Here is a 17,581-nt window from a genome sequence, read left to right on the forward strand (position 1 = left end):
CTTTCGTTTCAATTTGCCGTAGCTGCTGCTTTGCTTCGATCTTGAAACTCAAGAGTGTCCCTTTCAAGCGTGTAAAAAGGCCGGAGTATCGATCAGTTCAATTGGGCACGTTTTGAGTCAATACATGATAGAATGTTGCATGTACTATGTAACTACTAGTTGGACTGGACTGGGATTATGTGAAAGATGATCACAGGGTAGCTGTTGTAGTTCAAGTTTGAACAATGCATAGAAGAAGAAAAATTCAAACATACTCTCTTGCTCTGTGAAATCATCGTGCAAACATATTTTGCATGTAAAAAGATATCATGGAGGAAGGTAAATGTATGATTGAATTATTAGGCCGAGACAAGGCGCAACCTAATTAACATGCAAGAATTTTTTTCTGATTCTGAGTCGAAAGATGGTTACAACTAGGCAAAATTGGTTCTACTTGGCTCTTTTTGGATTGTTTGGATTGCTTACCACATACGTCACGTGGTTGGTTCTACTTAGCTCACTTTGTCTTGTCGAGAACATGATCTTAGCCCTCTTGTGTTGGCTAGCCACATGTGTAGAGACCAAAGAACAATACTTAAAAAAAACTTGAAATATATTGTTTGTTTAAAGCTCTGGTAACCTAATAGCCAAGGACAAACAAGCTTAGGAAATTCATCATCTGTTTGAAGTTCTCACTACCTCTGAACCACCCCTAGTAGAAACAAGCACCATCATTTGTGTAACGATCTCATTGGCTCTTACCTACCAAAGGACCAAGCTCATAAACAAATAATTCTTAGCTATTGACCCAACAGGCATCCAATGACTTTAAGTCACTACCTCTACCACATGTACCCAAGTCTTCTATAAGGAGCAATCCTTCGCATTCCTCATCTTACTCCTATCTATTGGTATTGTTGATTCCTATTTAGTGCAGTGTTTTGTTTCTACATAGTAGCGATTTGAGTTTGGTTAGTGTAGGCATAAGAGGCACCAGGAACAGATGGTGGATAACTGCACTTTGCATAGGACCTATAAAATTCACACAACCAACATGCCTCTCCATATCAGCTATTTTCCATCCACTAGCCGGTGTGCCATCTTAGTACAATCAGTGCGTACACCACGCCCTTATGTCATCTTGTGGAACAGGCGATAGAAGTTTGTGATGTTGGGCTAGGATGTAACTGGGGTAGAAGGAAGTTGTTCTGTGCAGAAGAGGATTGGCGTGGTTGGACACTGGTTCACTAGGGGCGGGGCGAGTACAGACTGCTACGGAATGGTACACATCAGTGACAATTTACCGATGCATCTGGCAAGCACGAATCACTCCCTCGGCGCTAGCTTTCCAAACCTCCGTCTGATAACAGCACCCAAAACATCCCGCGTCTATCAACTGTGCAACCAATACTGCAATGTCTTCATGGATGCCGGAGTGGCATCCCACGGCACGGTATTCGCCGTGAACTCCCACGCCGCCTCTCCGGCAGGTTACGGTTTCCTCAGTGCTGCAACGCGACATGCGTGCTTGGCTGGAACGAGGCAATACGTTAGCAAATCAATGGCTAGAAAATTTGGGGATCGACACCCAAACAGAACACGACACCGAAACTTTCACCTGATCAGTCACATAAACCTCAACTGGTCACCTATGATTGATCATGCTAGTTGTTATAGTACAAGCATGCAACCTGCACAAGAAGTGTGTTTGAATTACCGAATAGTAAGAAATCCTCAGTGGAGCGTCTTTGCCAGGGGTGACGGGGGTTACAAGGTGGAGCAAGAGCAAGAGGAACTGTCCGGTGCTAAGCCACGAAGGGATAGACTGACGTTAATCAACAGAAACAACGACTAAACAAGAAAAACTCTAGGGCTTCTTCTAGGAAAAATTCATGAGAAAACATTCTAATAGGCTCGAAACTATATCTGATCAGTGATTGCGCATGCTGCAGATGTTGGTTTTCCTTCGACTTCTCCTTTCGTGAGAGTTTGTCGCGATCGGTGTGACCATCCAACAGTTAGCTTGGAGGACGAAAACTGACACAGCTTTCAGAACTACTACAGGTTTCAAAGTGAACTTCTTAGAAAGCAAAATCCTATCAGGTCTACGTACTTAATGGTAATTCATGACTACACTAAACATATATATGTTTGTTATGAACCAGTCGATGGAGAAAGAAGTTCGATTGAGTAAGTAAAATAAAATGTTTTCAGAAAGAAATTGAAAATCCCTAGCTGCTTGAACTTCTGCCATGAAAATTTCAAGTATGGACCTAAGGGGAAAAATAAGTGTGTGTTCCATCGCAGTCCCGCAGAGCACCATTTAGGTGCAAATTTTACATAGTTGACTTATTTCATGGTGTTTCTTTGAGAACTCGGTGGGAATCATATGGAGGAAGAGATACGATTAAATTATGTAGCATGATCAATGGGAAAAGGAAGTATCAGATCAGTACTACAAAAGAAAAGCTGACAAAAGATTAACCGTGTGATTATAAGTGGGATAGTAAGTACCCTAGAAACGATTGTCCTTTGATTTAGTTCCAAAAGTGCCTACGGTGTCATGGATCATGATGCCACTTACTGTTTTTGAAGAAAAGGCGGGAGTCCGACTTTATAAATAAAGCCAACACGACAAGGATTCAACAACGTTTAGAGCATCACAAAAAAGGAAGAAAAGTCTCTTACACACCACACCTGGTCAAGAACTAGGCACGCAAGCCGAGGGAAAAAGGCAAAAGAAACTAGCTTAAGTTCCAGGTCGAGCAATTGAAGGGCGCAAATCTTGTCAATGATCTCAAACAAAGCATCAGAGTCTATTGCCTTAGCGAGAGGCTTCCACTGTTGTAGGGAACCAACCATTTTAAACAAGCAATCAGCGGGACGGTTAGGGAATAGATGTTCAACAGTAAATTTATTCCTAGTAGTCCAAGTAGCCCAAGAGAAAGCAGCAAAGGCAGACCAAAACACATGATTTTTTTAGTCCAACTACTTTGTAAATAAAAAAAGGTCATCCAAAAATTCTGGGTTCCAATTGACGTTCAACCACGATCGAGCAACTCTAGCCCAGATTAGCATGGACACAGTTAAATATAATATGCTTAGTATTTTCCGTCTCCCCACAAAGAGAACAGTATGTCGATGCAGTGCCATGATCACTTGATAGGAAGATTTTGATTTTGAGAGGAAACACCATAAAATGGGGGGGGGGGGGGGGGGGGGGGAGGACCCTGTATAAACTTAAGGTACAAAGATTTCACCGCAAAGGAGACTGAAGGAGAGTGAGGCCAGGAAAGGCATTGGAGTCAGCGAGAGTGATGAGAATATTTTTTGATAAAGGGCGCTTTATTACTTAGAGTTTTAAGCATTACGCCAGGCCTCTGCATAACTGAGATGCACACAACCAAGGGAGTGACGGGAAAATGGCAGTGATCTCTTGCCAATTTGCCAGCTCTGTAGGTGATAGCGTTCATCTCAAACCAAGGTCCCAATCCCTAGACTCAAGCTCCAAGATGGAGATCGAGCGATGCGAGCAGTAGGAGAAAATGATCGAGAACAAGTGGCAGAGTGGGCCATCCCCATGCCACCAATCAAGCCAAAAAATGCACCATAGAGCCGCAGCCTACCAAAAACTTAATCAAACCATGAAATTTTTCATGCATTTAACCAATGATTTCCATAATCGAGAGCCTCTCCTGGGATTGGAGTTGAGAGGGTCCGAGGAGGGGAATTATTTGGATTTAAGAGGCTATAGCCACAGAGAATCAGGAGGATCATGATAGATCCGCCACCACCATTTCATGATCAAACATGTATTCAGGATCGAGGTGTTGATAATGCCAAGCCCCCCACGGCTTTTTGGGCAACACATAAATTTCTACTTCACCATCCCATACTTCTTCTAGTTATCAATGGTATTCCAGTAGAACAGACTCCTATATTTGTCAGATTCATAGAGATGGTAGAATGAAAGTGGCTAGGCTAGACAGACAATAGTTCATCAAAATGACCTTGCCCCCCGGCGACTGGGGCGTCCCCTCCAAGGCGCCGCCCTAGAGCCCACCTTAACCTCAGTAGGTCTAAAATCGACAACAATGATTTTAAACCACTTACACCTTATCAAATGTGTTAATCTTTCAAAACCTACTCCCTCCGTTCCAAAATAAGTGTCTTAACTTTGTACTAAATTTTAGTACAAAGTTGTACTAAAGTTGATACACTTATTTTGTGATGGAGGAAGTATTTAGTAAAATTATATAGCTTTATTAATTTAAAGCAAAGCCCGTCTCACACTTTTGTTCTAAAAGAAATCTATACAACAACTTAGTTGAGCTATTATATACAATCAGACAACTATCAAATAATAATTTAGTTCTCAATAAAACCCATTTGAGATGATTGCAGTTGAGGAAGTAGCGGAAGGTGCATGTCATTTTTGACGGTGGAGACAAGATTTGGGATCTGTTTCAGTTTTCCTTTTGTTTTAGTTTGTTGTAGCTGCTGCTCTGCTTCGATCTTAAAACCCAAGAGTGTCCCTTTCGAGCATGAAAAAAGGCTGGAGGATCTATCAGTTTAGTTGGGCATGTTTTGAGTCGATACATGATAGAATATTGCATGTACTACGTATCTACTAGTGCGACTGGACTGTGGTTCTGTGAAAGGTGATCGTAGGGTAGTTGTTGGAGTTCAAGTTTGAGCAATACATAGAAGGGGGAAAAATCAAACATACTCCCTTGCCATGTGAAATTCTGGTACATATTTTGAATATAAGAAGACATCCTAGAGGAAAGTAAATGTTTGATTGGATTATTAGGCCAAGTCAAGGCACAACCTAATTAACATGCTAGAAAGTTTGTCTGGGTCTGAGTCGGAAGATGATTACAGCTAGGCAAAATTGGTTCTACTTGGCTCATTTTGTCATGTCGAGTACGTCATTTTGGCCCTTTTATGTTGGCAAGACACATGTGTAGAGACCAAAGAACAATACAACTCTCCGGTGGACTGATCTAGCCGAGGACAAACAAGCTCAGTAAATTCATCATTTGTTTTATAGTTCACAATACCTCTGACCTGCCCGAGTAGAACAAGCACAAGAAATTCATCAATTATTATCTCGAAAAAAAAAATCATCAATTGTTTAAGATCTCATAGGCTCTTTCCTACAGAAGTACTAATCTCATAACTAAGGACAAACAGATATCCAATGACTTCAGGTTACTTATTATATGACACATACCCAAGTCTTCTATAAGGAGCGATCCTTCCCATCCCTCATGTTACTTAATGTATTGTTATTATCCATTCCTATTAGGTGCATTATTTGGTCTCTACACACGAGGAATCTAAATTTGACAAGTGTAGGCATAAGAGGCACCAGGAAACAATGGGTAACTATAAATGTATCTTGACCTATCCAATTCACACAACCATCATGGCTCTCCACATCGACTATTTGTCCATCCGTACCATCGTGTGCATCATGCACACCTCAAAACAACAAAAAAAGCATCACATCCACGCTACTTGAGCTCAAGTACGACTGGTCATGGTATTACTATCCTACAAGGATGCAACTTGCACAAGAAGCATGTTCCACCTTTGTCGGGATTTATAAGTTTACAAGCTTAAGCATGAAGACCTACTATGTGCTAAGCCAGGAGGGTATAGATTGTCGTCAATCAACAATAACCACAACTAAACAAGAAAACTATAGAGGTTCCTTTGGATAAAACTTGTGAGAAAACAGAGTCTAACAGGCTGGAAACTCTATCTGGTTAGTGATTGGGCGCGATGTAGAGGTTGGTTTTCCTTCAACTTCTCCTTGGGTGAGATTTTTTCGCTGATCAGTGTAACCTTGCGGCGATAAGCTTGGAGGATGAATTTTTTTAGCTTTCGGTACAACTGCAAGTTTCAATGTGAGCTTCTTAGAAAGCAATCCCATCAGGTATGCATAATTAATAGGATCAATAACTACACAGAACATATGTCGTTACGAACCCCTATGGAGAAAGCAGTTCGGTTGAGTGAGTAGAATACAATGTTTTGGAGAAAGAATCTGAAAAACGTGGTTGCTTGAACTTTTGTCATGTAAATTTGAAGTGCGGACCTAAAGGGAAAAAGAACAACAGTGTGTTCCACCCCGGTTTCCTAGAGTACCATCCTTATGCCAATTTTATTAGTTGACTTATTTCATGGTGTTTCTTTGACAACTCGATGAGAATGGTTGGATGAAGAGTTGCAGTCAAATTATTTAGCACGGTCAATGGGAAAAGGAAGTATCGGATTAGCCATAGAAAAGAAAAACCAAGAGAAGATTAATAGTGCAATCTTCCAGAACAAGAGAAAAGGTTGTAACAGACATGCTCTCCGGCAAACTATAAATCAAATATTGCATTAAGAAAGCGGGATAGTAAGTACCTCGGAAGTGGTTGTCCTCTGCCTTAATTCCAAAAGTGTTTGTAGTGTCACGGATAATGATGCCACTTACACCTTCTCAAATTTGTTAATCTTTCAAAACATATTTAGTAAAATTCTATAGATTTATTATTTTAAAGCCGAGCCCCTCTCGTGGTTTCGTTCTAAAAGAAATCTATACAACAACTTAGTTGAGCTATTTGACGCAATCGGACAACTATCAACTGGTAACTTAGTTCCCAATAAAACACATTTGAGACTACTGTAGTCAGGGTAGTGGCGGAAAGTGCGGGCCATTTTCGACGCTGGAGACGAGATTTAGGGTATGTTTAAATTTCCTTCCGTTTCAGTTTCCTGCAGTGGCTACTATGCTTCAATCTTGAAACTCAAGAGTGCCCCTTCCGAGCGTGAAAAAGGCCGGAGGACCTATCGGTTCAGTTGGTGTTAGCCATGTTTTGAGTTGATACATGATAGAATACCGCATGTACTATGTAACTACTAGTGGCAGCTAGGATTGGACTATGGTTCTATGAAAGGTGACCGCATGGTAGCTGTTGGAATTCAAGTTTGAACAATGCATAGGAGGAGAAAATTTCAAACATACTCTTTTGATATGCAAAATTAAGGTACAAACATTTTTCTGCATATGAGACATTCTGGAGAAAAGTAAATTTATGACTGGTTTATTAGGCCAAGACGAGGCATAACCTAATTAACATGCTAGAAATTTGTCCGGGGTCCGAGTCTGAGTCCGAAGATGGTTACAACTAGCCAAAATTGGTTCTACTTAGCTCACTTTGTCTTGCCCATTAGATCCAGTTCCTTTTCCTTTATTTCCAGAACCTTTCTCTTGATCAGATTGAGTAGGAGTACGTGATCTTAGCCCTTTTATGTTGGCTAGCCACATGTGTAGAGACCAAAGAACAATACCTGAAAAAACTTTAAAAAAATATTATTTGTTTAAAGCTCTTGTGACCCAATAGACTGATCTAGCCAAGGACAAACAAGCTTAGGAAATTTATCATTTTTTTTAAGTTACCATTACCTCTGACCTACCCCGAATAGAAACAGGCACAAAAATTTCATCATTTGTGTAAGGATCTCATGGGCTCTAACCTACCTAAGGACCAAGCTCATGACCAAAGTATTCTTAGCTACCGAGCCAACAGAGATCCGACGACTTCAAGTCACTAGCTGTACCGCATGTGCCCAAGTCGTCTATAAAAGGAGCGGTCCTCCCTGTTCCTCATCTTACTTTTACGTATTGCTATTGTTCATCATTCCTGTGTAGTGCATTGTTTTGTCTCTGCATAGTAGCAATTTGAATTTGATTAAGTGTAGGCATAAGAGGCACCAGGAACGGATGGATAACCGGCATGTGCACATGACCTATAGAATTCACACATCCACCAGGCCTCGCCACATCGCCTATTTTCCCTACGCTGGCCGATGTGCCATCCTTCTTCAGTCATTCTGTACACCATGCCCTCATGTCATCTTGTGGAATTGAGGCTAGTTCGCACAGAGGAGAGGATTGGCGTGGCTGGCCCCTGGTTCAGCAGGGGCGGCACAGACTGCTACTGAGGAGGTGTTTGGTTCGGCGCTGTAAACGCAAACGTAATCTGTATCAACTTACGCTGTTAATGTAAAGGGAATGCGGTCAAATGAAAACGTGTTTGGTTGATCTCAGGGAATGGAATCACGATCTCAGAAAATGGAATTGTGCTGCCGCATGTTGCCTTCATTGCTCCGATGGTCTGGATGATCAGAGCTTTCCATGGGGAGCAGCCATGGCGTCCGTCTCAATCAGGAGCATCGTGAGGCGAGAAAAAAACCTACCAACACCACGGAAAAAGGGCGACATGCCGTCGCCGTCGGCCCCCACGCCGGCACCAGCGACGGCATGATGACGGGGGGTTCTAGGTGGCAGGCGGGCGTGCTCGCCGAGGTTCCAGATTAGGGGAGGAAGGCCAAGGAGATCCACGAAGGGACGAGGGAGCGGTAACGCCAATCGTTACCGGTGGGTCATGGGCGGAATGGGCCTTGCTCTGCGCTGGTATTTGTTTCCAGGGTAATCGGTTACAGGCCAAGTAAACCAAACATGTTTAACGGTATTAGATCCCGCTGTAATCGGATAACGGACAAATAGACGCGAAACAAACACCTCCGAGTACACGACGGCGACGATTCACACACCGGATGAGGGTGTTTAATAACAGCACCCAAAACCTCCTGCGTCTATCCACTGTATAACTAATAGCGCAGCGTCGTCTTCCATGCCGGAGTCCTTCCCACGGCAAGGGATCCGCCGCAACCAGCTTCATCCTGCGCCGGTGCCGCCGCTCCAGCCACAGCCCACAGGTTATTGTTTCCTCAGCGCTGCAATACACGCCTGCTTGCTAAGCTAGCAAGCGAGGCAACACGTTAGCAACGCGACACCCAAACTTTCACCCGGCCAGTAACATAAACCTCAACTGCTCACCTATGATTGATCAAAAAGAAATCTGATAAAGAGCTGTGATTGATCATGGTATGGTAGTTGCTATCCTACAAGGATGTAGCTTGCACAACAAGCGTGTTCGAATTAACCAAGGAATTTCTCAGTGTTGCGTCTTTGCCAGGTGTGAGAGGCTTACAATGTGGAGCAACAAGAACTGCCAGGTGCTAAGCAATGAAGGGATAGACTGATGTTAATCAATAGAAACAAAGACTAAACAAGAAAAACTCTAGGGGTTCATCTGGGCAAAATTCGTCAAAAAACAGAGTCTAACAGGCTCGAAACTCTATCTGATCAGTGATTGCGCACGCTGCAGACGCTGGCTTCCCTTCAACTTCTCCTTTGGTGACAGTTTGTCGCTGATCAGTGTCACCTTCCAGCAATCAGCTTGGAGGACGAAAACTGACCCAGCTTTCGGCACAACTGCAGGTTTCAAAGTGATCTTCTTAGAAAGCAATCACATCAGGTATACAGTAGTTAATACCAGAATTCATGACTGCAAACAACATTTACCCAAGTAAACATATCCATTCAGTGCAGGATTACACAATACTGTTAACTGCTCAACTATGCAGGCAACACAGCCCAAGTCACCTTAACTAAAATTGAGGCAGTCTCGAGATTTAGCTGATGGCTGGCGTGTCCATTTAACTTAGCTTTGAAGGAACAATTGCGTTCAATATTATTGTTACGGCCTTGGTGATCAACCTTGAACTTCAAATTCATAAGCGTATCCCATGTGACAGCAATCACAAAGCTTCCTAAGCCACAGGACTCACTAATATTTCCACTGAAGAGCTGGAATTCTTTATTCATCTCCAGAAGAGCAATCGTAGAACTGAGAGATAAATCAAAGCCAGTCTGCACTTTTGATATGATAACTTGTACTGTGGCCTCGACTGAATTATGAACAAGTGCAAAAGACGTATCGACTGCACCACAATTTCCACCAATGCGAACCTCGTGCGGTCTCCACGACATGCGTAAACCGTAAAATTCTGAGATTCCATCAATCAGCTGCAAATCATCCTCTTCATTCTCTCCATTCTTGATCCTCATGTCAAACTCAAGTAGCACATCAAATATCAACAGGATGGCTCTCTTAGGGCCGTTCATTTCAATTAGAGAACCCTGCTGCACGGTGATGGGATCATCCCTGCTACGATTGAAAACATAATTCAGTCTTAGATCAACTTCATCATGTGCTGCTATATATCCGTATAACTGTATTGAGCCACTGTTGATAGGAGCTTTAGCTAACTTCATTGAAAAGATCTGCATCATGTTACGTGGTATATCGTATGCACGCGCTGGCTCCAACCGAGTCTCTGTACGGTCAGTGATATCAAAAAAGTAATTATGCTCCCAGTGAGCCGCTCTCTTGTATATAGCACCATCACGGTGGCTGCTCCCTGAAATTATCGGCATGTAACATATATCTTCAGTTAAACTAGTCTTTAACGTCTGGACACTGTCCTCTGCTGCATTATTAGTCTTCGTCTCATTCACGCCATGTATGGAGAATTGGCGCGGCCAATTCAGTGTACTCTTCTCACGGAAAAGACGATCAAGATGTTGATTTCGACAGGCCCGTACTAAAGCCTGGAGTGGAGCATCTCCTCGCGCAAGTGCTGGAAACCAGCAGCGAGGCAGAGCAGAGGCAACCCTGCTGACGCTTCAAGTAATCGAGCGCGAGAGGATTTGCATCTCCACCGCCTCCAATCTCCCCTCTTATGCCTATACTTATCAAATTCAAATCGCTACTATGCAGAGACAAAATAATGCACATACCCCTCCTCCGCCGCAAAATAGCCGCCGCGCAGTCTCCAAAATCAGCTTTTGAGAAACTTCCCCCAAACTCAGTTTCCTGCAGAATCACCCAGAATCAGTTTCCTGCAGAATCACCCAGAATCAGTTTCCTGCAGAATCACCCAGAATCAGCTGTCGAGTTCTTTTCTAAGATTGTGGTCTGAGATTATGGGATGAGTTGTGTGCTAAAAATGTCTGTAATGTCCCTGAACTAAAACTGTGTGTTGAATTGCTAAGACTTACAGTAGTTGTTTTGGACAATTTCTGTCGAATATGAGCATGAAAACGAGCATACATCCATTCAGCCATCAAGCAAATCATCTACTCCTACCAAACAAACAAACATCCATCCATTTTCCCATGTACAGAGAAGAACTAGGAACAGAGACGAACAAGAAGGAATAGAGCTGCACCCAGAACAGAACAGAGAAGCAGAGAGGAGATGAGAGCTCAGCCTAGGCGACGGCCCGAGCAAACTCCGGCGAGGCGGCGTCGGGTGTCGAGGCCAGCGGCCGGGGCGGAGCAGCGGCTGAGGGCCTCGAGGCGAGCAGGCGGGGCGAAGGAGTGGTCGGGGCGGAGCAACGGCTGCGGGCCTCGAAGCGAGCGTGCGGGGCAGAGCAGCGGCTTCAGGCGAGCGGGAGGGGCGGGCTGTCGGGCGGCGCGGCGGCGGCGGCCCTGTATCCCTATCGCGAGCGCGAGTGGGGAGGTGGGGGATCGAGCGAAGGAGAGTGACGAGTCGTGCGACTCGTTTTTCTGGGCGCGGCAGGCCTCCGCCCAACAGTGGCAGTTCTCTGGTAATTTGCCTCTCAAACAGGGGTACTACTTTAAGTCGAAACGTTTTGTTTTGTGGGAGCGTCCAAAATAGCCAGAACCGAGGTCTCAAGACGATTTTTTTTGGTGAATACGCTTAGCAGCGTATCATTTCATTGATAGATTGGGAAAGAAGTTGATACAAGTGGCATCCATGCAGACATACACATGGAGGCGTCTGGATGGATGCAGCGAGCAGGGAAGGGAGGGTGCTCAGCCTCGTTACATATGATCAGGTTACAGGAATAATAGCGGCTAGTCCCTTGGCACCGGCCTTAGCCCATAGGCGAGCGTCATCTTGGATGGAAAGCACAAGATCGTCGGTAGAGGGGTGAAGGCCGTCGAAGATGGCGGCGTTGCGGTGCTTCCAGATGGCCCAAGCGGTAAGAGCGACGATGGAGTTGAGCCATTTGCGCAGGCCGCTCGGCGAGGTGTCGGCCGCGAGTGCCCGCCATGCGAAGAAGGTCGTCGCGCTATCCATGGGTGGGGTGACGAGCCTGCACCAGGCCAGGATTTCATGCCAGGTGATCCGGGCGAATACACAACCAGCTAAGAGATGGTCGATGGATTCTGTCTCCTGATGACGTAGGATTAAACCTGGGCAAATGTCGGGCCGGGCCGGGCTTGTAAAAGCCCGACCTTCATTTCTCAAGCCCGAGCCCGGCCCGAAGCCCGAAATACTCCACATTTTCAAGCCCGAGCCCGGCCCGAAATCAAGCCCGAAGCCCGAAAGCCCGGCCCGAATGTTGTTTTTTAGTACGCGCACGTGCAAGCCCGGCCCGAAGCCCGAAAGCCCGGCCCGAAATACGGAAAAATTAAAGCCCGAGCCCGGCCCGAACTATCTTTCGGGCTAAGAAACAAAGCCCGAGCCCGGCCCGAATGTCAAGCCCAGCCCGGCCCGGCCCGGGTTTTTCGGGCCGGGTCGTCGGGCCGGGCTGCCCATGCCCGGGTTTACATAGGATGCAAACGACGTAGTGCGTGAGGCCGTGCCATGCACGGCGTTCGGCCATCCAGCACCAGTCCAGGGAGGCAAGCCAGAGAAAGAACTTGCAGTTGGTGGGCGCCTAGCATTTCCAAAGAAGCTTCCATGAGGGCGGCGTAGTGGATCCGTGGAAGAGAGTAAGATCGCAAGACTTGGCCGAGTAACTGCCATTTGTCGTCCAATGCCAGGATATCGTGTCAGGCGTGGTGGTTAGGCTCACGCCTTGCAGCTTTCGCCAAAGGTTGACGTACTCAATAACCTCCGGGAGTCTTAAGCGTGCCATGGATGTCGCGGATCCAGGCGTGCTGCTCAAGGCCCTCCCGAACCAGGGTTCGCCGTCTGCGTTGATTTGGCACGAGAGTGAAAAGGCCGGGGGGTCGGAGACGGCCTGGCCGTCGAGCCAGTGGTCACCCCAAAAGAGGCAAGTTCTCCCGTCACCAAGGTGCCAGGTTGTGGATGCGCGGAAGAAGCTGGACGTCACATCGTCGACGGGGAGCTGGAGATGATGCAAAGGCCGCGAGGGGTCGATGGCTTTGAGCCAAAGCCAGCGGCAGCGCAGGGAAATCCTGGTGAGGTGCAAGTCACGCACGCCAAGGCCGCCGAACTCGAGAGGTCAACAGACGCGCGGCCAGCTAACGAGGCAGCTGCCGGATCTGGCATCATGCCTGCCATGCCACAGAAAGTCGCGGATGATCCGCGTGATCTTCTTGAGAATAGTCGGGTTGATGGCGATGGCCATGAGGATGTGCACGGGCATAGCGGAGAGCACGTGGCGCACGAGCGCATGGCGTTCGCCACGGGTCGGGAGTGTAGCTTTCCAAGTGGCTAGCTTCCGCAAGATCTTGTCCACAAGCGGCATCAAGGACGAGGAGGGTGTCTTGCGCACGGACAGTGGGAGGCCTAGGTATACCAAGGGGAAGCTAGTGACTGCGCACGCAAGCATGGAGCTGATGATCGGAGCCACCTCCTCATCGCACCGTATGGGGGTAGCCGAGCACTTAAGAAAATTCGTGCAGAGACCCGAGGCCTCGCCGAAGATCCGAAGCAGCTCGCGGATGGTAGCAAGCTCCGTGGTGGTCGGGTGGCAGAAGACGACCACATCGTCGGCGTACAAAGAGATGCTGGAGGCGGCATAGCGGTTGGTAAGCCGTTGCAACATGCCCGCGCGGACCACATGCTGGAGGAGGGAGTTCAGGGTGTCTATCACGATCGCGAAGAGGAGCGGAGATATCGAGTCGCCTTGGCGGAGCCCGCAAGCATGGTCCACCGGAGGGCCTGGGTTGCCGTTGATGAGAACCCGCGTGGATGCAGTGGAGACCAGGATGCAAACCCATTCGCACCAGCGGTGTCCGAAGCCAAGGTGGTGAAGAGCTTGAAGGAGAAAGGGCCAAGAGACGGTGTCGAAGGCCTTCGCAATGTCAAGCTTGAGAAGAATGCGCGGGGCCTTGAGATTGTGAAGCAGACGCGCCGTTTGCTGGACAAGGAGGAAGTTGTCGTGCACACTCCGGCCGGCAATGAATGCGCTCTGGTTGGTGGAGACGATCTGGCTCATCCTAGGCGCAGACAAAGGGAGAGGACCTTGGCGAAAAGCTTGGTGACGATGTGGATCGAACCGATAGGCCTATAGTCAGAGAGCGCGGACGCATCCGGTTTCTTGGGAAGCAGAACAAGCAATGCTTCGTTAAGCTTCTGGAATCCCATGCCATTCATGACGAAAAGCTTGTCGAAGGCTTCGCAGATGTCGGACTTAATCGTGGTCCAGCACGCACGCAGGAATTCTGTCGTGAACCCATCTGGTCCGGGTGCTTTGCCCGTAGGCAGATTCTTCACGGCGTTCCAAATTTCATCCTCCGTGAAAGGTTGCTCAAGGTCGAGTAGATCAAAGAGGCGGGGGGGCGATGCCATCTAGGTCGAGGGAGTACTCTCTTTGGGCAGAGGAGCCAAGAATGGAGGTAAAATGCTCGAATGCAGCTTGCGCCATGTCCACATCGGCGGTGAGGACTTGCGATCCCACCCGGATGCCGGCCATGTAGTTCTTCTGAGCGCGGTGGGCGGCCTGGATCTTAAGGAACACGACGTTAGTGTCGCCGTCACGGAGCCAGCGGAGGCGAACCCGTTGTCGGTGTCACAACCCTAGCTCAGTCCCTCTTATCTTTGGTTGATCATCATGTCATCATATTTAAGATTCAAATGAATCTGAATTGGGGATGTTCAAACCCTAGCATTAAATCAACTCAACTAGGGTGGATTAAAATCTTTTTCAATAAACCCAAAAAGTCCCGAAGAAAAGTTCATGATTTCTGGTTAAGGTGGAAACCTCTGCCAAAAATGATGAATATATTCTTAGATCATTTTTGGATTTTTGAATTAAATCATATTGTATTTGACTTTGGGCATTTAAACACTATAAATAATTTAAATGCTCAAATAATGCTGGAATTATTTATGGGACACTGAAATAATTCAGAAAGTGCTCATGAATATTTTCAGGATTTATAAAATTGATTTGGTTTTTAAAACTGGATCAAAAACAAACTACAAAAATAGAAAAACAGAATTAAAGGAAAGAGAGAAGGACTTACCTGGCGCTTACCTGTCCCGCTTGGCGGCCCAGCACTGCTGGCCCAGCCCACCACCGCAGCTCCTCCTGTCGTCTTCCTCGTCGGACAAAAGGACGAACGTGTGGCCGCGGCGCGCGCGCGCATGCGCCGAGCCACCTCCTGCTTGCCGCCCCGCCCTGGATCGACTAAGGATGCCACGGCACCCCCCCTGAATCCCCTCTCTCTCCCTCGAGCATCCCCCCTCTGGCCTCTCTCTTCCTCGCTTCTCTGCTCCCACCCGGACGCTCCCGCCAGCCACCGCAGCTCGCCCGCGTGGCCACCGTCGACGCAATGCTGCTCCACCTTTTCCCCAAGCTCCGTAAAGTCTCGCCCGTCCTCTACATCGAGCCACGCATCGAGGGAGGCCCTGCATCGCCGCCTACGCGTCATCTTCAACCTCCGGATCTGACGGCCGCCTCCGGTCAATTTGGCGCCTCAGCGCATCCCCGACCTCGCTCTCGCGCTCGTCGACCTCACTGTGAGCTCCGCCGTCGATTACCCCTAACCCCGTTGCGTTTCGCCCGCCGTACCCGTCGTTCTGCTGACGCCCGTAGCATCGCAACGGTCGAGCCGTGCTTCGGCGCCGCTCCGCTTGACGCCGCCGTTGCCTTAGGCCATCTCCGGCAGCCCCGCAGCCACCACCCGACGCGCCTCGTCGCGCTGCAGCCTTAGAGCCCAACCCCGCCTCCTCTCATTGCCGGAGTCGCCGGGACGAGCGACGCCGCCGCATCTGTGTGTCACCGGCGGTTAACCGCCGACGTGGCCGGCTTAATTAGTGCCTAACCACATTGCTAAGTACCAACCACAGTCACTAACACGCGGGACCCACTGGTCAGTTTGACCTGGGGTGCTCCATTGACTGCTGACATCAGCATGATGTCATGCTGACGCAGTAAATCATTTACTGGATTTTGTTTAATTCCAAATAACCAAAAAATCCAAAAAATGATTTGAACTTCTCAAAATCATAGAAATTCAACCGTAACTCCAAATGAAATAATTTATATATGAAAAATGATCAGAAAAATCCAATCTATCCATCTGTACTGGTTTCATGCATGTTAAAGCAACTTAAACCTGCTGTTTATATCAAAACATGATAATGCACTATTTGAATTCATAGTTTGAGTTTGAACTTGAACCTTGGGTTCAAAATAACTCAAACCCATCTGGTTATAGTTGCATTAGGCCAACACACTCATATTGCCATGTCATGAGCATGCATCATATTGTGCATTGCATTGATTGTGTTTCCTTCTCTGTTGCCGACAATTGTCCCCTCTCAGTAGACGTGGTTCCGACGATGAGATCGATGACACCGATGAAGAGCTATACTATCTTCAGAAGTGCCAGGCAAGCAAAACCCCTTGTTCATTCTGATACAATCCCACTCTCTCGCTCATGCTCTCTTTTACTGCATTAGGACAACAACGATTCAACTGTTACATGCTGCGGTAGATGAACCCCTTTCCTTTGCATGACCTGTCATTTCCACAGTAAATAGATGAAACCCACTAGCATGAGTAGGAGTTGTTTGAGCCCTGGTGTGCCTACTCATTCATGCTTGTTTGTCATGCCTGCTATTGCTTAGAGTTGTGTCAAGTCTGATTCATCGGGGATGAATTGGAATGTTGTGAACATGTCCTACTGTGTGTGAGCTAAGTGTGTGAACACGGTTTGGTAAAGGTAGCGGTGAGGGGCCATGTAGGAGTACATGGTGGGTTGTCTCATTGAAGCCGTCCTCGGGAACTGAGTTCTATGTTTGTGATCCATGAACAGTTACTACCACACATTGGGCTCCAGGCTCTCCAATCTCTCTTGACTTATTAATCAACTCGATCTCTGTCCAGGAGTTGCAACTAGTTTCTAGTGTTTGTAGGCAGTGCTAGTAGTCTACCAAGTGGCACCCGGTATAGGTGGGCTTGGGACAGACTAGGTGCAGTGGCACGGTGTACCAAGTGACACCCGGATGGTGGGCTTGGGAACCCTGCTCACATCGTTTGGGGCTGTGAGCGACACCCCGGCCGGATCTCCGTGCGGATGGAACCCGAATAGGCGATAAACCTGGACTAGAGACTTGTGTGGTTAGTCAGGTCGTGGCCGACTCCCTCGCCAGGCTTCCGCTTGAAGGTTGCCGAGATACACGACGTGTACATGGTGGTAAGTGGCGAGAGCATGTGTGAAGAAGTACACCCCTGCAAGTTTAACATCATCTATTCGAATAGCCGTGTCCGCGGAAAAGGACTTCTGGGTTGCTTGTACAATTCATAGACAAGTGAAAGTGGATACTCTAAAATGCGCAAGATAAGCGTGAGTGCTATGGATGGCGTTCTCGTAGGAAGACCGGAGCAGATTCATAGTAGTGTATTGGTTGGTGAATATGTGGACTCGTGTGCGCCACCTCAAAAGAGTTACATTGCAGTCGTAGTTCAAGATAGCCACTGAGTCAAAGCTGGCTTGCTGCAGTTAAACCCCACCATCCCTTTGTTG

At 47.2% G+C, this 17,581-nt stretch overlaps 1 protein-coding gene across 2 annotated transcripts; it reads right to left on the bottom strand.

Annotated features, from left to right (window-relative positions):
- Positions 1-9,312: 9,312 nt before the first annotated feature.
- LOC123136776 (uncharacterized) lies at positions 9,313-11,341 on the bottom strand. 2 transcript variants are annotated; one of them, XM_044556278.1, is made up of 2 exons: positions 11,113-11,341; positions 9,313-10,783 (listed from the first exon to the last, which is right to left on the bottom strand). In XM_044556278.1, exon 2 carries the CDS (start codon positions 10,316-10,318, stop codon positions 9,458-9,460), a length of 861 nt encoding a protein of 286 aa, XP_044412213.1. In that variant the 5' UTR covers positions 10,319-10,783; positions 11,113-11,341; the 3' UTR covers positions 9,313-9,457. The 2 variants fall into 2 exon arrangements, with proteins under 2 accessions (XP_044412213.1, XP_044412220.1); XM_044556285.1 differs by having other exon boundaries at positions 9,313-10,757; positions 11,113-11,303.
- Between the last annotated feature and the right edge of the window lie 6,240 nt (positions 11,342-17,581).

The sequence above is a fragment of the Triticum aestivum genome, chromosome 1B (assembly GCF_018294505.1).
Source record: "Triticum aestivum cultivar Chinese Spring chromosome 1B, IWGSC CS RefSeq v2.1, whole genome shotgun sequence".
NCBI classification, from domain to species: Eukaryota; Viridiplantae; Streptophyta; class Magnoliopsida; order Poales; family Poaceae; genus Triticum; species Triticum aestivum.

Bases quoted from the DNA above. Each gene is read 5' to 3' on its own strand.
- LOC123136776 (XM_044556278.1), bottom strand. From the start codon at position 10,318: ATGCCGATAATTTCAGGGAGCAGCCACCGTGATGGTGCTATATACAAG.